The following is a 27,040-nucleotide window of genomic DNA, read 5'->3' as shown; positions in this document are numbered from 1 at the left end:
GGTTAAGTTGTCAATTTGGGATCTTTCTTCTTTTTTGAGAAAGGCCTGTATTGCTATAAATTTCCCTCTGAGCACTGCTTTCGCAGCATCCCATAGATTTTGAGCGGTTGTGTCTTCATTATCATTTGTTTCAAGGTAGTTTTTAATTTCCTTCTTGATTTCCTCATTGACCCATTGGTTTTTTAGTAGCATGTTGTTTAGTCTCCATGCAGTAGGTTTTTTCTCTTTCCTTTTCCCATGGTTGGTTTCTAATTTCATGGCATTGTGGTCAGAGAAGATACTTGAGATAATTTCTATGCTCCTAAATTTATTGAGATTAGCTTTGTGTCCCAATATGTGGTCGATTCCTGAGAATGTTCCATGAGCATTTGAGAAGAATGTGTCTTCTGCTTTTTTTGGATGTAGTGTCCTGAAGATATCAATGAAGTCTAACTTTTCTATTGTTTCCTTTAGGCTCTCTGTTGCTTTATTGGTTTTCTGTCTAGAGGATCTGTCCATTGATGTGAAGGGGGTATTAAGGTCTCCTACTATGATTGTTTTCTCATCAATATCTCCCTTTATGTCTGTTAATATTTGTTGTATGTATCTGGGTGCTCCTGTATTTGGGGCATATATGTTGACGATGGTAACATCCTCTCCTTGGATGGATCCCTTAATCATTAAGTAGTGTCCTTCTTTGTCTTTCTTTATGTCTTTTGTTTTAAAGTCTATTTTGTCTGATATGAGCGTTGCGACTCCTGCTTTTCTGTCATGTCTATTGACGTGAAATATTTTTCCCCACCCTTTCACTTGAATGAAAGAGTCTTTAAATTCTATAGTGGTTTATAATTTTCACACAAATGATTTTACATAATCCCATAATAACCCTTTTCTTCCTCCTAGCCCTGTATTGCTCCTTTGCCCCTGCCCTCTCCCCTCTGAGAGCTATTAGTTTGTTTGATATCTGTGAATCTGCTTCTTTTTTATTTTATTCACTACTTTGTTGTGTTTTTTAGATTCAACATATAAGTGGTATCATACAGTGTTTGTCTTTCTCTGTCTGACTTATTTCACTAAGCATAATGCCCTCCAAGTCTATCCACGTTGCTGTAAATGACAATTTCATTCCTTTTGTGGCTTAGTAGTATTCCATTCTGTGTGTGTGTGTGTGTGTGTGTGTGTGTGTGTGTGTATACACACATACCATGATTTTTTATCCATTCATCTTTAGAGGGACAGTTAGTTTGCTTCTATATCTTGGCAAATGTAAATAATGTTGCTGTTAACATTGAGGTGCAAGTATCTTTTTGAATGAGTGTTTTTAATTTTTTTAAATCTATACTTGGGAGTGGAACTGCTAGGTCATATGGTAGTTCTATTTTTAGTTTTTTGAGAAATTTTCATACTGTTTTCCATAGTGGCTGCCCAATTTATCTCACCAACACTTATTATTTGTATTCTTTTTGATGATAACCATTCTGACCAGTATGAGGTGATATCTCATTGTGGTTTTGATTTTCATTTTGCTGATAATTAGCTATGTTGAGCATCTTTTCATATGCCTGTTGACCGTCTTCATTTCCTCCTTGTAAAAATGTCTAATCACTTCTGCTCATCTTTTTATTAGGCTGTTTGTTTTTTTAATGTTGATTTGTATGAGCTGTTTATATATGTTGGATATTAACCCTTCATGGATCATATTATTTGCAAATATCTTCTCCCATTTAATAGGTTGGGTTTTTTGTTTTATTGATGGTTTTCTTTGCTGTGCAAAAGATTTTACATTTAATTAGGTCCCCCTTGTTTATTTTTGGTTTTGTTTCCTTTGCTTATGAATCTATGACAGAAGAGGTAAGAATATACAATGGAGAAAAGATAGTCAATATGTAGTGCTGGGAAAACTGGACAGTTACATGTAAAAGAATGAAATTAGAACATGTAAAAGAATGAAATTAGAACATTCTCTAATACCATATACTCTCTCTTTCCACACACACACACACACACACACACACACACACATACACACAATCAAAATGGATTAAAGACCTAAATGTAAGACTGGATACTATAAAACTCCTAGAGGGAAACATGAATGGAACACTCTTTGACATAACTTGAAACAGTATTTTTTTTTTGGATCCATCTCCAAAGGCTTCTCTTTGTTCTTAGACCATTGTTCTAAATTCTTACCATGACTTCTGAACCTGCCTAATATGATTCCCGATTTCCTTATCAGCTCTTACACATGCCCCTCTCCCCTCAATGCTCTGAGTTCCACCTTCTCTGGCTTTCTTCTTACAGTGTCTGCATAGTTACAGGGTCTGGAAGGAGTACTCCCTTTGTCCAGCTAATTATGAATCATTTTTCAGGTTTCAGCACCTCCCAAGAGAGCTTTCTCCCCCAATCAGGTAGACAATGTAAATTAATCCACTAATTATTAAATAATTAGTTGAATACTTATTTCATGCCCACCTTCTCACATGGCCTATATAACCATTGATGGCAGAAATGTTATCTTTCTTTTTCACTGCTTTGGTTTCAATTGCTTAGCAAACTGCCTAGCATGTAGTAAACAGCTCAGAAAATACCTTGAGTGAGCTGAGATAAAAACTAATCCAAGATTGGATTGTTTTATCTATACCACATTTTACAATCCTAAATTTCCTCTTATATTTCTTTTTCCTTATCAGGTCCCCACTATAATGTTGCATCTTTGTACTCTGCCAGGGTTGGCCAGTACTCGAAGGACTTTAACAGCTGTATGGCTGAACTACATCATCAGTTGTGCATGGCATGCTTCGTTGTTTGTTTACTCTCCCCCCCCCAAGTAAGTAGATAATCTGCAGTTTTTTCAATTATAGCGATTCTCTTTTATTATGATCAGTATTAAAGATCCAGGTAGTTTAGAAGAACCAGGAGCTTAAAAGAAAGATTAGGATCTGGAAAACATCCAAGCAAACAAAAGTAGGAATTCAAGATAAGAAAAGAAACCAGGAATCAACATTTAGAAATAAGGCTTTTAGCACTCCAGACTAGTACAGATGTCCCAGGACATAGTTAGTAACATATTTGATCGCCAGCATTGTTTCCTCACAGGTTGCCTGGATCTGGGATTCAGGGAGGATAAAACCATATCTGCCTTTATCCCGGAGTTCAAAGGTGAAGGAATATTTGATTCCTTGGTCATAAGCCCAGTCATCAGAGCCCCCAGCAGCAGGATCTGAAATGAGCAGACAGAAGAGAGAGAGAGAAAAAAAAAATTTAAATCTAGAAGGAGATTAAAAAAACCTATTAGCTTCCTTTTATAATTACTAATGTTTCCCTGTACTAAATAGCATGGGGAGATGGATTTTCTAGTGAACTGAATCATGAAAGGTATGAGGGCTATTTTAAAAATTAGTCCAGTCTTACCTCTAAGTCTCCTTAGCGGGAGTGATGTGTTTAATACCCCAGGAAGAATGTAGTTTGTAATATATAAACTTCTCAGTGTGCTTATATGCTGTAGTAAATGATGCTATGCAGTGTGTAATTTGTTTACAAAGTATATACGTTTCTGGGAAAAGAATGCGTATCTCCTGGAAAAATAAGGAAAACTGCATGATGATTGATGAGAGGAAAAGACTCTAAATCCTCCTAAAACTGTACTGAATGATGAAATTGGAGCAGCTTGAGGGCAGGGCTTCATTTTGTGCCTTCATTTTATTTCCTCAGGGTCTGGCATATGGCCTGGCATAGATTAGATATTCTCAGTTATTCATTCAATGACAGTTATGATGTCATTCATTTATTCAGTCACGTGTTTGTTCAATCATTCATACATTTATTAAGTCAACAGTTGTATAGCTCTCATTGAGCAGCAGGCCATGTGCTCAACACTGGAGATGCCAAGACAAAGGAAGGGCACAGCCCTTGCCCTCCAAGGGCTTACAGTATAATGGAAAAAGAAACCTCTTTGAACTAGCCTGAGTAAAACTGACAAGAAGTTGACAATATATGAATACAGGGATTATTTCTGATAGAGCCCACTTAAGAAAATAGTATACCCTATATGATATAGGTAAGTTTAATAAAGGATGAGAAAACAGAAAACTATATTCTTCATGAAGCCTTAGGATTGGAGCCTCTTTGAATTAGAGGCCCCTTGATAATGAAACTGGCCTTTTATTCTTGTATTTCTGCCCATTTAAGACCTGGAGCAGAAAGAAATCATGCCAAGGCAAATATATGTAGAAATTTGAAGTTGGGACCTGCACAATTTGCCTGGCTGGTGAAATCCAAACTACAGCATGGAAGGCTCTGGGGTCCAGCCCCTACCTAACTCTCTTGCTGCTTGTATCCCTTGAAAGTAGTTTGAGCTTGAAGTAGCCCTTTGAACCTGCAGTCTGTTTAGCCAAGACAACCTTCTCTTTTATTGCTTTCCTCTGGCAGTTGTCCTTCCAGATAAAACTTCTGTGTCATCATCCTGGGAAATCATCCCTGATACTGTGGGAGGGGTTGGTTAGTCTTTGGGTGTGCTCTTTTCTTGTGCATCCTTCAGTCACTGCATTTAGCACCTGTATGACAACTGACATTTAGTTTTCTTGTTTCCCTACTGTGGGTTCATTGACAGTTGCTCTGGTCCCCATCCTCCTTTCTCCTTCCCTCTTGCCTTCTCTTCATCCTTCCTTCCTTTATCCCTTTGTACCCGTTAAGGATCTGGCAAGTGGTAGATGCTCAATAGATGTTTACAATGTTTCTGTGGGTTGAAAGGGATAACTCCCCCCCCTTTTTTTTTCTGAGCAGAAAACTTATGACATATTTTATTAAAAATTTACTATCAGGCAGTAGCCACATGCTTTAAATGACAGAAAGGAAAGACTCTGGGAACCATTTGTTGCCTTTTAGGCATGTGGATTCTTTTATGGTTCTGAAGCCAAGACTCACAGATTGTTGTAGCTCCTGGGCCGTATGTGTACTTGGTGCCATACAGTGTAGCAAGTTCTTTCACGGCAGCCTTAGCCAGGTTATTCTGCAAAACAGCCAGCAGTAGGTGAGTGAAAGCACACACTGACAAACAAACACATTATTTTTACATCATTGGAGATACGTAGGTCACATTTCGGATTAGTGGTTTAAACTTATTCAGTTCCCATCCCCATTTTTCAGCTAACTTAGTCATAGGATCAAGTGATTCTTGTTGGAGGATGTCTTCCCTATCACCCTCTGAAAGCACTCACCCTGAGCCTCTTTTTGTCACACACAGAATATGTCCTATTGTGTCAATACCATTAGCTGCCCTCTGAGTTCTCAGTGACTTTTTCTGTGCTTTATCTCAGTGTCCCCCATGCTTAGCCCAGGGCTTGCTACTTGGTGGTTACTTAGTAATGATTTGTTAAAACTCTGAGGATAATTAGTACTCTTTTTATCCTACTGTTTGAGAATTAGGTCCTTATGTTTATTTTAAATCATTGGTACAGTAAAATCTTGGTCCTAGCTCTAAGTTCTGTTTTAGTCAGAGGACAGTCTTTTACTTTCTTTTTAATTTACATATAATTTAGTTGCTCTTTCTTTCCCTGGAATTCTTATTTAGGTCTGTTAAACATTTTTCTTAGTTCAGGCTAGAGAAATGAGGCTGTAATGATCTGTAACTGTCCCAGATATCATATTTATTGACATAGTAAAATGTCACTGCATATGAAGAATTAGATTATATCTAAGGATTAGTTTGGCAAATCTGTCTTGTTTCTGGAGCTTGTGAGAAAAGCAGGAGGCAAGAGGTCTTTATGGTTGTGCAAAGATGTTGCCTAACTATTACAGGCAGACAAACAAAAACCAAATACATACAAAATAAACCTAGACAAAATGATGCAAAAACCACCTGAAAATATGGCAGGTTATAAAGCCAAGATTAAGTCATGATAGGATTATATGAGTTGGGGCAGGAGTGTTAGAAACCATTCATATGAATGTTTGGACAGTCAATGCAACATTCAGTGATAGCATAAAAATACTTAAGGATGGACAGTTCTAAGGAAGAGTGGTAGTTCCAGCGTGGAAGAGATTTTATAGGGGGCATTTATTTCATTTCAAAATGCAGAACATTTGAATTCTAGAATTAAAAAAAAAAACTAGTGAGTATTAACTTACGTGTTTTTTTCCCTTAGAAGCAGCAGCATCACCTTTTCATTAGACCTGCTTACCTCCCCTAACCCTATATCCAGCTCCTCAAGGAGAAGGCTCTGTGCCCAACTCCTCCCTGTGCCATAATCTCCATAGTGTCTGCTAACATACTGTCTATTTAACTGAATCACTTGGAAAGCAAGGCTTGGCTGAGCTGTCTAGAGAATACAGATTTGTGAATCTGATTGTTTACTCCAAGAGAATTAGCCATAATTCATTCTGGCTATGAAACTAGCTATATTTCATACTTTGGCATCATGACAGTCTTGTGCATAATGCCTGGAAGGCTGAGAGGTTGGTGATGACATCAGAATAATTCTGTTTTTACAAAGTAGCAACTTCCCTTAAGCCTCATTTTAATATTAAAACCAGTTCAGTAAACCTCTTAAGTCTAATTGATGAGAGCATGGCTGTAAGACTCCAAGGGTTTCAGCTCCCAAACAGTTTTGAAAATTTAAAAGGACTTGTAAAACTTAAATCGTGATTTTCTGGTTTGATCCACTGAAATGATGCAATCAGTTTCTTAGAACTAACTTATTATTCTTAGAGTTTTGGAACAGTAACTTGAACATTTTAGGGTTTTATTACCCTTTTTCCAAACTGGTAAGCTAATATTTGCCTCCACATACTGGATGGAATCTTTACTGTTGTGATATAGAGGTATTATTTCTATCATTTAATCTTATTCTAATCAACATACTAGAGCAAGATCTTCACTCCACCCTTTAGTATGGGGCCTATAGCTGATTGAAATCAGAATAATCCATAAACATTGCATAATGTTCAGAATAGATTTCAAACCATCTTTCAGAGATGTGAAACATAGTGAGGTACTAGTACTTTTGGTAGATAAACAGCATGTTTCCTACTATTCTACAATCTTTTTTTTTCTTTTTAGGGCCACACCCATGGCATATGGAAGTTCCCAGGCTAGGCGTCAAATCAGAGCTGCATCTGCAATTTACACCACAACTGATGGCAATGTTGGATCCTTAACCCACTGAATAAGACCAGGGATGAAACCCACATCTTCATGGATCCTAGTCAGGGATTGTTAACTGCTAAGCCATGAAGGGAACTCCTCTACAATTTTTTTTTTTAACTTGCCATTCATCCAAGGAAATTTCTAGTTACTTATTTTCTGTAAGGTAGAACCTCTGATCCTAAAGAACTCTTACTTCTTCCCTAGCTACCCTCCATAGGTTTTTTTTTCCTCTTCTGTTTTTATCCTTTTATGCCTTGAATTCTTACTTTTAGTTAGTAGAAATAAAATTCTCAGTTGCAGGCATGTAATGTGCAGTACGTGACTATAATTAACAATACTGTACTGTATAGTCGAAGATGGCTCTGAGAGTGGGGCTTTAAGGTTCTCACCATAACAACAAAATGATAATTGTGTGAGGTACAGGCTGTGTAAACTACCTAGGTAAACATTTTGTAGTATATGTGTATATCAAATCATCACATAGTACACCTTAAATTTACACAGTACTATATGTCAATTATACATCAATAAAAATGGATACAAAAGAAATATGATTCTTTAAGATTAGTTCTAAATGTAAGAAGTTATGAAGTCTAGATGCGATTTAAGACAAGATCATTGTCATTATTTGTTGATCTCCCATGTATCGGGTGACTTTCAAGTCTCCGGTATCTCTATTGGTGTACATAATATTTGAGTTATCTGACAAATTGAAGGGGCTTACTCATGATCTGTTATCTTTTTATCATTTTGTCATAACTACCATTAGAGCCACATAAAAATGGTTATTTTGCCTTTCCTCAAAGCGATAACCAAGTTCTTTCTAAGCCTTCAGAGACATCATTTGGAAACAGTTACTCTGCCTTTGATGCTGAAGCAATATGTCAGATTGTAATTATTCTGTTCCTATCGCTGGTGCCCAATGAAGGAGCATTTAGTTTGTGCCTCAGCCTTGGCTCTCCTTGTCCTCAGTTTCCCTCTCATTTTGGTTTCTACCTCATCACTCATACACTGAGCATCCGCTCACCACATCTTTCAGTGGATCTCTCACCCTCTACTGAAGTCTAGCCTCCTCTCTTGACATAAAGAGTCTTTGTGAGTTAGTTCCTACCTTCTCTCTCAGGCTGCATCACTTGCTGTGCATCCCCATGTTCCTTCCAGGCCAGGTTTCCCTGAACCACTTTCTGTACCTTCCCTGCCTCTCCTTGCCTCCATCACTCTAGGTATCTTTCTCCCTTCACTGGAATCCTCTTTCTCTCTTTATTCCCAAAGAGAATTGCTATTGTTCTTTCACATTCAGTCTAAACGTCACCTTCTTTGCAAAACTGCCCTAATTCTCTTAGGGAGCAGTGAGCCCCTCTTCTTTGTGAGGGGTCCCACCTCTATCAGAGTTCTTGTCATTCTATACTGTAACCACTTGTTTTTGTATCTCTTTGCCCTTCAGGTGAGCTCCTGATGGGTGGGAAGGGAGACTTGGCTATTCATTTTGTATCCTCAGCAGATTGCATAACACTAGCACATGGCTGATTGATTGTGTCTTATCCTAGGGCTTCAGGTCTGATTTGGATGGAGATGCAGAGTGCTGAGCTCTGCAAAGGCTGTAACCCCCTCCCCCAAATGGAGACTGGCGATGCTTGTGGGGAGGGTGGCAGTACTGTGTAGTGATAACTGATGAGTTACCACATTTAGACCTTGACCTCTATTGTGCATTTTACTTATTTCCATTAATTAAAAAAAAAACAACAAGTGATGTCTGTGGATCCTTTCTCTTAGCCCCTCTGAGGCCAAGGATAAAAAAAGTCAGAACAGGCATTAATCAACCAACCAAAATATCATATTTTAAATTCCAATTACCATAACAAAAATCCCTGGAATCAGTGTGGGTCTTTTCTTTTCAAGAGTTCAAATATTTTTACAAATCTTACTCATTTATCTTCCCAAAATTATCTGTCCACATTTCATCAACACAGAATTTTCTAGAGAATGGAATGCCATGTGAGGCAGCATGCTTGGTGGGACTGTTCCAACCAAGCTGGGTGAATGACCCCTGCCAGGAATGGTAGAGAGAGAAGTGAGTCCTGCATTTGCTAAAATACTAGAGAGGTAACTCCTTTTCCTTGTGCATTTCTGTAAAAAAGGACTAAGACAGCTGACAAAAAATTGGCAGAAACAATAGCACATCAGAGAGCATGGTCCATGTCTTGAAACTCTAATTAAGGGCACTTTCTATATATCCTGTTATTTGAGGGACATCTTATATCCTTGCTCAGTGGGTTCAAAATAAGAACTAACATTTACATAAAACCTTAGACTTTACAAAGAGCTCTTGATAAGAGCTAGATATTTTTATCCCCATTTTACAGATAAAAGAACTGAAACTCAGAGAGGATAAAAGAACTTGCCCAAGGGCATGCAGCCCCATAAGTGGCTGACTTGAGCTAGGTTCTTCTTGCTTTAAATCCTGTGCTCTTTTTCACTTCTCCTTGTGGCCTTGGAATACTTCAAAAGAAGTGTTGCTAGAGCTGGTTTTACCAATTGTAAAGAACAGAAGGAAGCTAAATATAAATCAGCCTCAGAGAAAACTTTGCTTTCAGTCAAGGCCAAACATGGCCAGCCTTTATTAATCCTTAGATATGAGTTTCCTACCACGTCTTATGCATGTTCTCTTTTGTCACCTGTTTTCTTAAAAAGAGGCCTTGGTCATAGAGCAAAAGACAGAGAGTCTAAAATGTCACATCTAACTCAAAGCCCAAGAGACAAAGGACCAACTAGTGTAATGTTTCCCCGGGCTCTGAGCTCCAGGGGGCTGGTGAGATGAATAAGGTGAGGGTGTTCTTTTCCACTGACCTGCATTCCCAGGTAACATGTGATCTGATCAGGAAGCCCCTGTCTCATGACTGTGCTTATGGTCCGCATTGCAACCTCCATGTACACAACCAGTGCCATGACAGCAGGAGCTGACTCTTCTAATCTTCCACTGGTTCATTATTACAGTACAAGAAAACAAAAGCCCCAAACGGACTATAGGATCTAAACAAATTCAAAGGAAATTTTCTTCAGAACTTCATTTCTAACTCGAAGTTCTGAGTTTAACCATCCCTTGGGTGAATACATGTGATAATGGAAGAATCAAAATGATCTTTAACTGCAGTTTCCTTCCTTCTGTTCTGTGATAATGGGTAACTTATATACCAAGGGACCAATGAGGAATTTAACGTTTATAATTTTGGAGCAAAAGGACAAGCCCCCAAGGCCTACAGACAGGGACTAAAGATAAAGCCTTAGGGATTTGAAAAAAACAAATGTGTTTCTGTGATAAAAGAGGAGAGTAAACAAGTGCAGACTCTGGCTGCAAAGCTGTGAGGTGAAAAAAAAGGTGAGGAGTTGGGGAAGGCCTGCCTTAGGAGAGCAGAATCTGTCTATCCCGGCAGACCCCTTGGGGAGCATGGCAGTGCTTTCACAGATATAAACCATATGCTTTCTTTGGCTGATCTGCATATATATATTTCTGAGCTCTTTAAAATTCAATTAAAATGTGAAGCATGAGTCAGCTGAAGTTGCAAAGTCCAGATTTTTTTTTTTTTTTGGTGGCAATAGTGCTTCTTTCAAATAAATGTTTTTTGTTTTTTTTTTAAAAGCTCTCTATAATGGAGATGTACAGCCTCTCTTGCACTTTAGATGTGCAGAAAATTTTAAACTATTTGTGAGGAGGTGTAAATCCTGTGAAAGCCAGGGACCTTTGGCCAGGATTGAGGCTCTTCTTATCTTTGTTTAAGGCAGAGTTTCTCAACCTTGGCACTTTTGACACATGGGCTAGATAATCCTTTGTTGTGGGGGCTGTCCTGTACATTGGAAGGTGTTTATAAGCCTCCCATGACCTCTACCCATTACATTCCAGGAGCACTCCCACAGTTACGACAACCAAAAACGTACCCCCAACATTGCCAAATGTCCTCTGGGAGAACAGAAGGGGGCAAAAGTTAGCCTGAAGGAAAGTCAGATAAAAGACATAGTTACATTAAAGAAGAAAGTATTTCAGAGAAGAAATTAGAAAGGAAGACAACTGGTTTTGAAAGTGCTCTGAATGCCTTATTCTCCTCTGCCAACAATAGTATAAGTGCCTCCTAAACACCACTGCTAGGTCACTCCAGCTAAAAAATCACACTTTACCTGTAGGGTTGTTAGATTTAGCAAAGGAAGCAGAATATCCCAGTTAACTTAAATATCAGATAAACAATAATGCTTTTCCAGGATAAGTCTGTCCCATGAGATATTTGGAATGTACTTAACCCTAAAAATTATTTGTTGCTTATCTCAAATCAGATCTTACTGGGAATCCTGTATTTGACCTGGCAATCCTTTTGACCAAGTCACTGGCTCTAGGGTCTGCTCTGACTTTCATTCTGATATTCAAGCCCCTCCATAATTTGGTTACCTCACTCCCACTCTTCCCACATGAGAACACTCATAACAGCCTGCCCCCCTTCCATGGCCTTCCTCAGCTCCATTTTTCAGTCCCACCGTTGCACATTTGTTGCCTCTTCTCTCTGACTAAAATGCTCGTTTCCTTCCTTTGTCACTTACATTCTGTTCATCCTTCAAGGCTCTGAACAACTGTATGTCCTCCCTGTAACCTTCACTGAATAGCTTCATCACACATTGTTGTTTCCTACCCTGAATCTCTACTACAACAGTTTCCCTAGTTGGAGACTTCCAATTCTGTACTTCCCTTGTGTGGTTTCTGATATCCAAGTCTTGCCATTTCAATATGATCCTGCATTCTCAGTGGCAGGAACTGTGGTTTATACGGAGCACTTAATAGGTGCTCAGTGGAATTTCTGGTAATTGCCTGATGAATCATGTATTATTGATCAGGCTCTGTAGAAGAATGTCAACAGACCAAGAAGCCACTTAAAATGTATAGTGGGAAATCAGCAACCAGTTTCTCTAATTCAAGAAACTCTGTTGTTGTCATTTAAAATTTTTTTGTCTTATAAGTGAGATTAGAAATTTTGAGAAAATTCCTGAAGTAAATCTTTTGTGCCTCAAGTCCATCTGCCTTAGTTGCTGAAAGCCTGCCTGAGAGAGGGACTGTGACCTTGTTACTCTTGTTATTAGGCAGAGACATGGTGACAGCTGTGTTTGAGTGTGCACATGGCCCTGCAATTGTCCACCTCCTAATCACAATATTTCCTCCCTCTGATTTTCATGTTTATCTCTAATCATGGTCTTGCTTTCTGCTTACATGCTTGGGTGGAGCAGTGGGTTTCTATCTTAGCTCATTAACTAAAATTTTGAGAACTAGTAAGGTGTACTTGACTAGAAGGTGTTAGATTTTAGAAATGGATCTCTTTCTTTAGGTAAAGTTGAATAATGTTTCAGAAATTATTAGACGTTCATATTTCTACTGATATATATATATATCCATCCATGAAGGTATGGGCCAGACTTATAAAGACTGGGCCCTGAGAAGTCAGGGATATTAGCTGACCAGTATAAATATTTAGCAATGTTCAGGGTCAGAGGGTAATAATGATGTTGGGATAAAATAATTGACGAATGGTCTTTTGCGGACTAGCTCCATGGAGTACCAAATATGTACACAAATATGTGTGTGTATCTTTGGAAATTGGGCAGGATCTTCAGTATTCAATAGTTCCAGGCCCAAGGCTGCCTCTACTATGGTTGTTGGCTCAGTAAAGCCTTCATTATCTCAGTTCAAAATGAGGAAGCAGAGCCAGAGAAATTCCAAGATTTCCATCTGAAATAGAAGCTCTATGCTTCTAATGTAGAAACTTAGTGATAGATGCATGCCTTGGATCAGCACCTTTGTGTAGTGTCCATCAGCTTTCCATTTGGACAGTTTGGGGAATGGGTCAAGATACTTAGTTGATCAGTCTTTATTCTGGGCTCCTGCTTTTGAACTTAGAAATGGTATTATGATAATTATTGTTATTAACAGGGCCATGTAGGCATCTTTAGGGGGAAAGTAGACCAAAGATTGGGAGCTTCTCTATGGTCAATAAAGGCAGAGATATGGATAAGTTTGGGAACCTTTTCAACTATATCTCCTAGGTTTGTTTCCTCTGATGATGAAGAGGTCATATAATTCAATATTTCATTACCTTTTAGAATTTTGAAAATGTAAGTATATTCTTTTTCTGTGCCTTAAAATGTCCCTTGAAGATAGTGGTAGCTTTATATTGAAGAAGTCAACACTGAGGAACTGGGTGGTTCATGAAGCCATTAGAAACTCACAGTGCACTTTGTAGTCTTTCTTTAAATAATACAGTGTATGTAAAAGCAATTTGCAATCAGGAAAGCATTATGTATGTCAGATACACTTATGATTCCTCAAACTTTTTACTCATCTGCTGAAGATATATTTTTTGACAGCCTTTGTAATCCATGCTATTACTTCTGTACTTTTACTTCGCTGGTCTTTTGCATTCCCATCTCTGCCTTTCTCCCCACAGAAGGTTGTTTCATGATGAGTAATTGTCAGGTAATCTACATGTAAGATCTTTCATAAATGAAGCTGTATACATTTTTATCATGACTCACGTGTCAAAGGATTGCTGCTTATAGTATGTCCTAAATTTGGACCCAGAGTGCCAGTGTTAACTGTACAGACTAATTTCCTTCTGATTATTTCATTGTAGCTTTTTTTGCTATAACATGACCTTATCATTTTATAGATATAAAAATAAGAATTAAAATCTATATAAGACAAAGTATGCTTTGCATTCCTTTAAGAAAATTTGAGTTTTCTATAATGTGATATGGTGCCAATAATTCATCTTATTAATCTTTTACTATCTTTTGTTTTCTACAGTGGAGTCACTTTTCTAATTGAGAATTAATATGGAGGCACTAGATTTGGATGGAATATTGATCTTTCTAGATCAAGACTTTTACCTTTTTGGAGTTCCTGTCAATGGCTCAGTGGTAACAAACCTGACCTAGTATCCATGAAGACATGGGTTTGATCCCTGGCCTTGCTCAGTGGGTTAAGGATCTGGCATTGCTGTGAGCTGTGGTGTAGGTTGCAGACGGGGCTCAGATCCCACGTTGCTATGGCTGTGATATAGGCCAGCAGCTGCAGCTTAGATTTGACCCCTGGCCTGGAAACTTCCATATGCCACGGGTGTGGCCCTAAAAAAATAAGAAAGACAAAAACAAAGCTTTTTACCTTTTTAAAGTGATATCTTCATTACAAATAAAAACCCTGAAAAAGCCAATATTTTTCTTTTCGAGATACTCAGATTCTCTTTTGGCAATATGTATATTTGTAATAATACTACAGTTATCAATTGTTAGAGCAAAATGTGCTTAGAAAATAAGTTAATTGGATTTAAATAAGAAAAAGATTGAAAGGATCTCTAGTTAACCATCTAAAAGGGTTAAACCAAACTAACTTTAGATCCCTAATGAATCAAATAATCAAATAACATGCAACTTAGATTTTACTGATGGCATCTAATGTTTCTTTTAGATATTAGGCTAAAGTTTAATCACAGAGAAAAATTAGAAATTAAAATAACTTTAAAATCAATGCCTGTGATATAAGTGCAAATAAGTTTTATATTTTAGTCACCTATCTTATCATTGCCTGGAAAACATAGGAAGTAGCACGTCCTTTTCCTTGAATTTATTAGATTTGTCAGTATAAAAATAAATATCTAAGATAAGATTATTTTGAAGTTTGTATTTTTTTTGAGAATTGATTATGAATGTTTTACTTTCATATAATTTTGTTTTACTTCTTTGTTAATTAGAATTTAAAAGCAATTTTGGAGGATAGAAAAGTGATTTTTAGAGAAGAGTATCAGTGGATCAATGGTTTCACACCAGTTGCAGCACATGTGAACTCACTCTGAGTCTTGGGTCTTTTCCTGATAAATCATAGGAAGTAACAAGAATTATTCATGTGATTCTAAGGGTAGAGCTTATTTGATTCTTTTTTTTTTTTTTTTTGTCTTTTTAAGGGCTGCATCTGCAGCATATGGAGGTTCCCAGGCTAGAGTTTGAATCAGAGCTGCAGCTGCTGACCTATACCATAGCCACACCAGTGTGGGATCCCAGCTGCATCTGCGACCTACACCACCACTCACTGCAACACTGTATCCTTAACCCACTGAGCAAGGCTAGGGATCCAGCCTGCATCTTCATGGATGCTGGTCAGATTTGTTTCCACTGAGCCATGATGGGAACTCCTTAATTCTTTTTTTTAAAGGATAATTTGTAGACTTTTAGAGCAGCCCAGATGCTACATCATAATTGTATGTAGCCAGTGGGGCAACACAATTTTTATCACTAAAAGGGCTTAAACTTATTCCTCAAATAAGAAAAAGCATTGAAACTTTGTGAAGTAGTCCATTCCAAAGGACACCTTAAGCTTTTATGTTAGCATTAAGTCTTTTAGTGTTTATGTTTAAAACTGGTTATAAGCAAACTGGATATATTTCTTATTATATTTAGTATGGTTTATAATTTTAGTTTTAATATTTTACTAATGCATTAGTGATTAGTTTTTATGGCTTTGCCTTTTTCTCTTCTAAGTCCAATTTAAATATATTTACATAAATTGAACAAACAACATCCCCTACCTCCTCTCCTCTGGTGGCCAGAAATCTGGGACTGGAATGAGGAACTGACCACACCCATCTCTGGGACAGCAGGCCTGTGAGCACCCACTCCTGGGAACACTTACAGACTGAGCATGATGGAAAACTGAAGTACTTAATTGTTCCAACTAGTGATGTTCTCCTTTATTTTTTGGCAATGGACAGGGAAAATGGGATGTGTTTTGAAAAATAGCTTTTTTTTTTTTTAAAAAAAGAAAAGGACCTGGCCTTAGCTGCCCATTTTCTAAGATTCTGAGTTATTTTTCTGTTTTTCTCTTCACAAAATATTTACAGCATTACATGTTTTGTTTGGTCTATGAAAGACTGAATCTGAAAGTACAAAACAATAGTTTCCAGTTGATAAAGTTACTGGGTCTTTGAATTTATGCATTTGGGTAAGCCAAATATCTATGTCATTGTCTAAGTGGAATACTTTTTTTTTTTTTTTCCCCAGCATAACTTGAATGCTTTAAATCTTATACTTGTTCTTTTAGGTCATTGGTTCCAATTTCTGGCAGCCAGATGTTCATACATTTTCTAAAAAGTTGTTTGAAGGATTAAAACCTGCTTGTTTAAAAAATATCCATTAATATATAATGTTTGTTAGTATGACTATTATAAAACTCTTATATTATTTAACTTTTCATGTCATTATCTCCTGATTCTTCAACAAGATTGCCAGTTTTGTGAGTTAGGGATACTTAATTTTCTTTGCATTATTTCTCATATCTAGTAAGGAACCATTAAATATCATTTGTTCATTGATTGATTTACTTCTCTGTCTCACCTAATCCAATAGTAAAATAAGCAGTTTTAGGATCTTATCACAACCCAATATCAACCACATGTATTTAACTCCTAATGACATCTGCCATACTCTGCCTGTGTCAAATCCAGCTCAAGGCAACTTGACAAAATTGACTTTCTGATTAAGATTATGTATGAAATAAAGAAATTTTGTCACTTATCCCAGATGTATCATTTGTGTCAGTAATGTATTGAAGCAGGAGGAGGTGGAACTATTGTTATTTTGAAGATTAGTGAATTAACCACATGTTTGGGATCAGTCCTTGCATCAAAATGATATTTCTTCTAGCTAATTTATCTGGCCTATTTAAGATTCCTTGTAAATCTGTAGTGGTATTTTTATTTATTTATTTTTTACTTCTGTTACCCAAAATCAGTAATGAAACTTCCAGAAATTGTTCTTGTAATTTTTTTCCAGGAATAGAATTTAAAAGATCTCAACAGTGAAATACTATGTATACTACCACAACCACTTACCAACTCAACATTGTTCTTGGGGAGTTTGTAATCATAGGAGTAAGGGTAGAGTACCATCTGTGAGTATGAGTGGATCGTCAGGTATGCTTTGATGGAAGAGAGGTTGTTGCGTATAAAATCAGCCAGGGCCTTGGTCTCTTTTTCAGACTCTGCAGCAGATCCACAGTAAGTCTCATCACAGGGGTTTCTAGAGGCTCCAGTTGCTAGGAAAGCATATTTTTGTTAGTGGAAAATGGTCACCTACCGAAGTTCTCAGGGCATGTTTCAAAATTTAAAATTAGAGAGGGAGTTAAGTTTTCACAGGAGTTTTTTGTTTGTTTGTTTGTTTCTTTTGTCTTTTTGTCCTTTATAGGGCTGCACCCACAGCATATGGAGGTTCCCAGGCTAGGGGTCTAATTGGAGCTGTAGCTGCCAGCCTAAGCCAGAGCCACAGCAATGCTCACAGGAGTTTTTATAATCATCCTCATGTATGTATACATTATAAAGTATGTATACATTTAGTCACAAGATTAGGGTGTTTTTTTTTTGTCTTTTTTGTCTTTTTTTGCTATTTCTTGGGCCGCTCCCACGGCATATGGAGGTTCCCAGGCTAGGGGTTGAATCGGAGCTGTAGCCACTGGCCTACACCAGAGCCACAGCAACGCGGGATCCGAGCCGCGTCTGCAACCTACACCACAGCTCACGGCAACGCCGGATCGTCAACCCACTGAGCAGGGGCAGGGACCAAACCCACAACCTCATGGTTCCTAGTCGGATTCATTAACCACTGTGCCACGACGGGAACTCCCTTTTTTTTTTTTTGGCTTTTTTTGCTAAAGATTAGGGTGTTTTTAAGCTAATAGGGTAAAAAGTTGCACATGCAATCACCAGTATGTCCCTGTGTAATACTAAGCAACATATTAATATCGTGTAAGAATATTAGTAAGTAGGGGACAACTGATATACATGAGAAATTTCTATATTGCTATAATCATTTACTTAAATTGAATCAAAAATTGTGATTGTCATAATTTTATTTAAATAATTGTTTAAATAATTATTTAATGATGGTCTCCTCTAGATTGTACATTCCACAAGTAGTAGGATTATGTTTGGTTTGTTTGGTCTTATGTTTCCAGGCATCTAGCACAGCTGGAAACACAATAGAGTAAGCAGTACGTTTTTTATTAACTGAATAAATAAACTGTACTTTCAGAAAGTTGGAATTCTAAAATATAAAATTTTGTATTTTTTCTTGTTTTATACACTGTTGTGTTTTCCTCTGATATTTTTCTCCTATGCTTTTCAACAGATGCATGCAAAATAGTCAGCCAGATACTTACTGCACCACCCAGCATCAAAATTTCTGTTGGGGTCTGTGCCAATGCAGGTAGTTCCAGCATTGGTAGAGCGGGTCTTTCTCCACATTCGGTTCTGAAAATGCATTACATGGTTAGGACAAGTATAATGGAAAGTAGCTGGTTTTAATTTCATCAGCCCCTCAGTATTGGTTCGTATACCTTGGTCCAGGTGTAGATGTAGCCATCAATGTTGAGCACAGGCAAGACATAAAAGTCTAGCTTGTTGAGGAATTCTGTCATGTGACTCTCATATCCATAGGTGAGAACAGCCTGTATATAAATTACAAAGCAGAATCTCACGGAAAAATGGAATGCATTATGCTGTTAAAATTTACATAAATTAGATGAATGTTGACTTTGGTAACAAAGGTGCTATCCCCTTTTGAGGTAAATATTAATATTTAAAAAGAAATTAGCAAAATATTACTAATAGTTTTGTTTAAAATAGTTTCTAATTCTGCTGTTTCTGTGATATTCTATCCATATGTAATTCATATAATTCTTACTTTATATTTTAACTTTAAAGATGAACAAAAATTTAATAAAGACTTTGAAAGAACATAAATACTCATTTTCTTTGAAATAGTCATTTTAATAACTTTTTTCAAAGTTAGTAGGATATGAGAATAAGTCCTATTCCTAGTAAGGAATATCTATGGGCAACCATGCATTTTCCTAATACTATCATCTAGAAATCAGTTTTAATTTTGATGAGACTTCCTGTAGATGGTCTCAATGGAGGAAGTGTTTGACATGGAAGAAGGATGAAAAAGCCTCCCACTGTGAAGTGAGATAACATGATTTTGGAGAGGCTCTCACCAAACCTCCAAGTTGCATGATTGAAGTCTCCTCTTGCTCCTCTTTCTTGAGAAGGGAACCCTATTAATGGTCTAGCTCTCCCTGCTAAATGTTGTGGACCCTTATCTATGAATGAAGCACTTCATGCCTATGTATTGAGTTCTCTTAGTCACATTTCTTCAGCCCCAGGATCATATTAAATTTACATTTAATTCTTCCTTAGGGTTGCTTGAATAGATTTTAAAATATTTAAGGCTTCTAGGTAGTAATAGTTTTGTATACTCCTTGGGCTTTGGACGCATATGTTTATTAACACATGATAAAGCATGTGCTTTTTAGGTTGGAGGAACTATAGAACCATGTTCTACTAGTGGTCTACAATTAGAGGTAACCAAGTAATGATGAAAGTTCTTTCCTTCTAGAGGGCAGATGGCAAAATACTACTGAAATTAAAAGATACCAGTTGGGGGATTTCCTGTCATGGCAAGGAGGAAACAAACCCGACTAGGAACCATGAGGTTGTGGGTTCAATCCCTGGCCTCGCTCATTGGGTTAAGGATCTGGCATTGCTGTGAGCTGTGGTATAGGTCACAGGCATGGCTTGGATCCTATGTTGCTGTGGCTGTGACTGTGATGTACGCCAGCAGCTGTAGCTCCAATTAGATCCCTAGCTGGGGAACTTCTATATGCCATGGATGCAGCCCTAAAAAGACAAAAAGCCGGAAAACAAACAAACAAACAAACAAACAACAAAACCAAAGAAGAAAGAATTCCTATTATAGCTCAGTGGTTAATGAAACCCGACTAGCATCCATGAGGACGCAGGTTCGATCCCTGGCCTTGTTCAGTGGGTTATGGATCTGGCGTTGCCCAGAGCTTGTGGTGAGAGGTCACAGACATTGCTCAGATCCCACGTTGCTATAGTTCTGGCATAGGCCAGCAGCTATAGCTCTGATTTGACCCCTAGCCTGGGAACCTCCATATGCTGCTAGTGTGGCCCTAAAAGACCAAAAAAAAAAAAAAATACCACTTGGGTACATAGCATGTCTAGAAACCAAGAGCCTGAAAATAGATATAGAAATATTTATTTTATTTTAGTTTATGCAGTTTTGTTTTTGTTTTTTTTTTCTTTTTTGAGGCTTCAGGTGCAGCATATGGAAATTCCTAGGTTAGGGGTCAAATTGGAGCTGCAGCTGCTAGCCTATACCACTGCCACAGCAACACAGGATCTGAGCTGCGTCTGCAACCTATACCACAGCTCATGGCAACACCAGATTGCCCACCCACTGAGCGAGGCCAGGATCGAAACTACATCCTCGTGTATACTAGTCAGATTCGTTTCTGCTGTGCCACAATGGGAATTACCAGAAGTGTTTTAAAAAGAAATTATATTGCATGTAATAATATTATTATATTTTAAAGTACTTCAACATTTTAAACTTTTCTTTTTGAAATAATTTTAGACTTAGAGTTGCAAATACAGGGAGTTCCCATATACCCCTCACCCGGCTTCTCCTCATGTTAGCATCTTACATAACCATGGTACAACGATCAAGGTGAAGAAATTAATATTGGTACAGTGCTAAACTATAGGCTTTAATTCAGATTTTGTTAATTTTTTTCCATTAATGCCCCTTTTCTACTCTAGGATCCAATCTAGGATCCCACAGTGCATTTGGTTTTCATATCTCCTTAGTCTTCCCTTATCTGTGACAGTTCCTCAGTCTTTCCATGTCTTTTATGACTTTGACACTGTTAAAGAGTACTGGTCTGATTATTTTGCAGAAGGTCCCTCAACTTGTGTTTGTCTGATTTTTTTTTTTTTTTAATGATCAGAGGGAGGTTATCCATCTTGGGAAAGAATATGAAAAAGATGGTATATCTTTTTAGTGTATAATGTCAGAGGTTACATGATGTTCATTATGTGTTAAACTAGTGGTGTCACTGGTATTGTTAATCTTGATTACTTGATTAAGGGAGTTTCTGCTAGGTTTCTCCACTGTCAATTTTGCCTTTGTAATTTATTACAAAATTTTGGGAGATACTTTGATGCTGCAAATAACTTATTCCTCTTTAAACTTTTATCCAGTAATTTTTGCATCTATCTGTAGATTTTCCTGAAGTAGTTATTACTATGGTGTTCTAATGGTAGGGCGTTTGTATATCCACTAGTTGTAATTCTTCTATAAAGAAAGATGGAGTTGTTCCTTCGCTCTTATTTATTTAATCATCTATATCAATATGAGCTCATGGATATTTAAAAGAGTTTTCACACATATCTTACCATTAGAATTATGAGTATAAAACCAGTGTTATTTAGATATGGACTACTATGTACTCTTTTCTTTTGTTCTGATGTATACATTGATTACTATCCAGGAGATAATGATCAAGTTGGTGGTTTATCCACAGTCATTAACTTTTAAATGACCTAGTCACTATATTTACTACATGTTTGCCTTTCTACCAAAAGTGGGTAAGAAAGTTGAGTGAAATTCACATAAATACAGTTTTCTAGATATTTTTAAATTTTGCCTTATAAAGTTCTCTTGGTGACCTTTATAGCTTGGAACTTGTAATTGTGAATTTTTTTCTGTGCTATAATTCTCTTTTATTGTAGTTAGGTTATAAGGGATTGATTGGAATAAAAAAAACCACTTTCTACTTTTCTCTGTCAATAATCATTCTACATACTGACCTCTCTCACAAACCACTGGCAAAATGCAGGGGAAATCCATTCTCTGGCATGGAAACCACAGTCCATGAAAATGGCAGGCTTATTTGGTCCAGGTTTGCCAACCTATTGCAAACAAAAGGAAAAGGGAGATTCATCACATTGAGGGGTTAACATTCACTACCCTTCTGGGCTCTGGACTCAACAGGTGAAACTTGACAGCAGCAAGAAATATATTCCATGATTAAATTAAAGCATAATACTAGCACAGTATGTTCTTGCCTCTAGACACTCACAATGTTTGAGCTGAAGGCTTACATGGCTGTTTATTATTTTTATTAAGCTTGACAAGCTCATATTTTCAGAAGATGCTTGATTACCCTGCTTAATTGTACTCACGTGGAGGTTATTTTATGCTGCTATTATTAGGTGACATGACCAAGACAACTGGATGAGTAATTAGAAGTAATCATGATTGTTGCTAATCTTGTAAGAATTTTTCCTTCTCTCCCATGTATTCCTCATCTTTTTATTTTCTTCATTAGAATTGCATGATAAAAATGGCATTAGAGGACGACAGAAACAAATTGTTGATACGCTGTGTAATGTTGTCTGATAGACATGAAGTTTATGAACCTTTTTAGCAAATGGATTTGCAAACAACATCTGGGAGAGGAGAATTTCATCAAGGTAGGTGATCATTTACATTGCTTACAGGAATGCGGTTAAATTTATAGGACTTCTGTTATTTTATTGCATTTTTCCTTTTGAATAAATCAAAATAATGATTTAAAAATTCACATATGATAAAAGAATCTGGGGAATCTGTTTGATTCCCTGGAGGATATAGGCAGGGAAAGAGTTATAACAATGTTTGGGATGAACATGTCTGTGAAACAGATGTTAATGTGTTAGAATTCATTGATTTAAAGCCCTCAGACACGGTAAAGCCCTCAGACATGGTTAAAGAGGATTACCTTGAGGAGGTATATATTGTTTCCTAAAAATGTAGTTCCGATGGCTCTGCGAGAGATGAGGTTTGGATTTTCACTGGTGACTTGCTTAGTCCAAGCCTCTATCTACAAAATGGAACCATTTGTGGATTAATGTAGCATTCTTGGTTCAATTCCCAAAGCAATGTCTGTTGAAATCATGTGAACACAATACCGTTTTCCAGTTGTTGTACTTCTCATAACTGTGTCCAGTTGTACGGACTCTGCTGTCAAACTGAGCCTCTAGCACAGATCTCAGGTTGTTTATGAGTACCCTGTAATAAACCAAATGGTGTGCTTCTGTGAACATAGGTGTGGTTCCCAGTGAACATATGTAAAAACCCAGAGTTTTTGCTTTAGCAAATGGTACAATGCATTCTCCATGGAGGCAAATGTGTCCTCTGATTGTTCTTGATGCTCTTCAGCATGAACTACTCATCACAAAGAGTGGGTCAATCATTGAGAAGGATACTGGAGAGTATGAGCAAGGCTCTTCTTTGTCCCACATTTCACATATTTGGGTGTTCTTGGACCTTAAACTTGGAAAATGATTTCCTTGTACCTGGGCATTTTGGACCAGGATCTTGGGCTGCCACAAAAAGCATGCGCCCAAGCCCTATCTATGGTCTTTCTTCCTCAAGATTTCCCTGGTTTTGCACCCTGGTTTTAGCACTGAAAGTCCCATGTCCCAGGAACCTACTCAATCTCAGGTAAATTGGAACAGCTAGTCACCTAAGGCCTTTCTCTGGATTTGAGAAAACTATCTTGACGGATAGAAATTCAGAAATATTAACAAGCTAAAGATTTATTGGACCAAAGAATACCATTTAAAGTACTAGCTTCTACTTGCCTTTCTTTTGGCTGTTTTAGAGTAATCCAAGAATGGTTCTCCAACAAGGTGATATGAACACTGATGTGAATGGTTCGGTAGCAAGGTGACAGAAACTTTGAGGCCTGGTTAAGCCTATAAATGACTAAGTGAAAGTTCATATTATAAGAGGCAGGTGTGAAGGTGTGGGTCTATGTGAATTTGTTTCTCTTTGTGAGTAGCAAGTGTGGTCCTAAGGGAAAAATTTTTTATGAGCATTAATGTCTTTGATCATAGCACTGTAAATATTGTGGACAGTAGCTAGTTTGCAGAGACTTCTATTATCCTTAGTCAAGCCTTGAAATGTTTTTATCTGACACATGAAGAATTGTAGCTGCACATCAAAAGTCCGCTTCTCCTCTGGCTGCCCCAAGGGCATTCTGATGAAGTATGTCAGGGACATCTTCTGAACCTGCTCTCTCCTTCATTTGGGCATGAACTTGTGCCTATTTATGGAAAATGCAATCAACTAATACTAAATGATATTTGTTTCCTAGCAAGAGACAAATACTGTTTTAAGGTCCCTAACTGTCTTAAGGCAGTATTTAAAATAAAAAAGGAAAAGAAGAAGAGTTTAAAATTCATTCTGTGAGGGAGTTCTCATTGTGGTGCAGTGAAAATGAATGCGACTAGTATCCATGAGGATGTGGGTTTGATCCCCGGCCTCATTCAGTGGTTTGGGGATCCAGTGTTGCCATGAGCTGCCATGGTGTAGGTTGCAGTTGCGGCTCGGATCTGGGGTTGCTGTGGCTGTGGCGCAGGCCAGCCGCTGTAGCTCTGATTGACCCCTAGCCTGGGAACCTCCATATGCTGTGGGTGTGGCTCTAAAAAAAAAAAATTCATTCTGTGGAATGAAAACTTCCCATTAAACAACTAACTGTATTCGTTTCTATGGCTGCTGTAAGTTATTCCAAACTAAATGGCTAAAACAACATGAATTTATTATTTTACAGTTTTGAAGACCAGCACAGGTCTCACTGGGCTAAAATCAATGTGTCAACAGAGATATGCTCATTTCTGGGAGCTGTAGAGGGGAAATCTGATTCCTTGCCCTTTATAGCTTCTACAGGCTGCCCACATTCCTTGGCTCCTTGTCCTTTTTCATCTTCAAAATCAGCAACAGCAGCTCACGTCCTTCTCATGTTTCATCAGTCTGACCTCTTCTTCTTCCTCCCTCTTCCACATGTAAGGACCCTGTGGTTACTTTGGATTTATCCAGGCAATCTAGGATAACCTACCTATTTTAGGTTCAGCTGCTTAACAACCTTAATTTCATTTATGACACTAACTTTTCTTTTCCACTAACATAACATATTTAGGTGTTCTGGAGATTGGGATGTAGACATTTTGGGGAGACAGTCAATCATTCTGCTACAGTTAGGAACAATGATTATATTAGTAGTATAATTAATTATATTCAACACCCAAATTGGAATTTTAGAGAATAGCATGGAGTAGAAAGAACCTAGAATTAAGAATCAAAAGCTCAGTGTCATAATTTTGCCTAATATGTAAATTGGCTTTAGAAAAGTCATTTAATGTCAGGGCCTTAATTTCATAACTTTTAGAATTGGATATTTGATTAGCTGGTATTCACTGTCCTTTTCAGTTCTAAAATGCAATGATTTGATTCAAATCTATAGGCCTAGGTCATTTATACAGATGTCTTCCAAGGTCGAATGAAAGAAAAGTTAAACTATAGTACAGTTGACAGTTACCATCTTCATAAGTTCTGGGGAAATATCTACAATAGAGATAATTTAGGAAAGTTATTTTCAAATCTAACTAAAAAATTAAAGACAAACAGAACCAAAACAAGTAAAGCAAAAACCCTGAAAACTAAAAATGAACAGGCAGAAACCTTTAAGAAAACAACTATTTTCCAAGATCTACAATTTGAAAGAACAAATATTGCCTAACAAGGATGAATTTCTCTGACAGAATGGCAAAACTAAAATCCAAGAGGGGATGGTAAACGACATCTACTTTCCCTTTAACAAGATCTTCCATTGTCAGTGAGCAAGTAAAGTAATTATCTAGGTCACATGGTGTCTTAGTGGGTGCTCAGAGAAAAGAGATCCACAGTTAATTGTTCCCAGGCATTCTATAGCCTCAGGACACCAATAGACGTTTGTATCTAAGACCATAACCATCGTGACCTCTGAACTACCAGTAACTAGCTCTGAGTGGAGGGCGAAGTTGGGCTTCTATAGCATATCGCAACATTCTTTCTTTTGCACTCAATCCTCAAATTCAGATTACTTGGGAGAATAAGTGACAGTGTAGAGGCTGGTGTCTTGTTTGGTACTAAGAAGAAACATTCTGTTAGAGTTCTTTTTATGTTAAATATTTCATCAATAATCAGGACAGAGAAGCATAATAAAAACAGTTGGATTTAAGATGACACCCAAAAGTCTCCTCTGGTAATTTTCGGAAGAGTATTAGAATGAGGTTAATAAGTGGTGCTGAATTATGCCTGATGGTTGGGGATTGACCTTAAATGATCCTTTTCAGCCCTATGATTATTTGATTTTATTAGATTTAGGATGGAGCACTACTTTAGCTATATTACAAAATAATATTACTAAATAATGAGCTTCTATTCTAGGAAATTAAAATAATGCCTCTTAATGTGATAGGGATCATGTTATAGCTCCAAAATACAGAGGCATGTACACTAGTTTATACTTTTATATGTTCCTTTTATAGTGCTATCCAACTTTATTTTTTTAAGCATGCAGAGAGAGAGAGAGAGAGAGAGAGAGAGAGAGAGACTCCCCAAAAGCAAGAAACAAGTATGATGTCTAAGGAAGAGAAACATGACTTAGTTTTTTCCCCCTTTTAGATTCCTGAAAAAGGTGGATTTGATCAGTTTCCAGACTATGTACCCCTTGTTTTCCAAGAACACTCCCACGCAAGTCTGAAATATGCAGAAAAATGTTATAGGCAGATAGCAACAATCAGTCTCTTTCTGATTGGCTGGGCGCAGACAACCTTCCTGCAATTTGTAGGAGGGAATTCTATGAAGGCTCACCCACCAAAAGCTTCTGTCAACTTGGCTTCAGAACCATAAGTTGGAGATTTACACCATCTAATCCCTAATGTGTACCTAAGGTGAGACATAAGCATTTAAAAATTGTTATCTTTCTTGATGCACACATTTTGAATTGTTTAATAGTAGTTCAGAATCTGATTAAAACTGCTAAATGATGAAAGTCTTTGTGCAGAGGGTTGGAACTGCTGAAAAATCTGAAAAACTATTTTGATGGAACTGGTGCAGTCAATGGTTCCTGTTATATAGAAAAACAACTGCAAATTCTTGCTGGCAGAA

General features: G+C 37.4%; 1 protein-coding gene across 1 annotated transcript in view; it reads right to left on the bottom strand.

Annotated features, from left to right (window-relative positions):
- Nucleotides 1-2,834: 2,834 nt before the first annotated feature.
- CPB1 (carboxypeptidase B1) overlaps nucleotides 2,835-27,040 on the bottom strand; it is a 43,909-nt gene continuing 19,703 nt past the window's right edge. Inside the window, exons 4-11 of the mRNA XM_047754866.1 lie at nucleotides 23,017-23,116; nucleotides 22,827-22,928; nucleotides 21,874-21,975; nucleotides 18,537-18,647; nucleotides 18,360-18,450; nucleotides 17,038-17,240; nucleotides 4,906-4,990; nucleotides 2,835-3,202 (exon numbers count right to left, since the gene is read on the bottom strand). Of these exons, the coding sequence (XP_047610822.1) occupies nucleotides 3,015-3,202; nucleotides 4,906-4,990; nucleotides 17,038-17,240; nucleotides 18,360-18,450; nucleotides 18,537-18,647; nucleotides 21,874-21,975; nucleotides 22,827-22,928; nucleotides 23,017-23,116 (982 nt within the window). The 3' untranslated portion in view covers nucleotides 2,835-3,014. The remainder of the gene's footprint in view (nucleotides 3,203-4,905; nucleotides 4,991-17,037; nucleotides 17,241-18,359; nucleotides 18,451-18,536; nucleotides 18,648-21,873; nucleotides 21,976-22,826; nucleotides 22,929-23,016; nucleotides 23,117-27,040) is intronic.

The sequence above is a fragment of the Phacochoerus africanus genome, chromosome 1 (genome assembly GCF_016906955.1).
Source record: "Phacochoerus africanus isolate WHEZ1 chromosome 1, ROS_Pafr_v1, whole genome shotgun sequence".
Classification (NCBI taxonomy): Eukaryota; Metazoa; Chordata; class Mammalia; order Artiodactyla; family Suidae; genus Phacochoerus; species Phacochoerus africanus.
The sequence above is the reverse complement of the archived record's forward strand: the minus strand, read 5'-3'. Positions and strand labels throughout refer to the sequence as shown.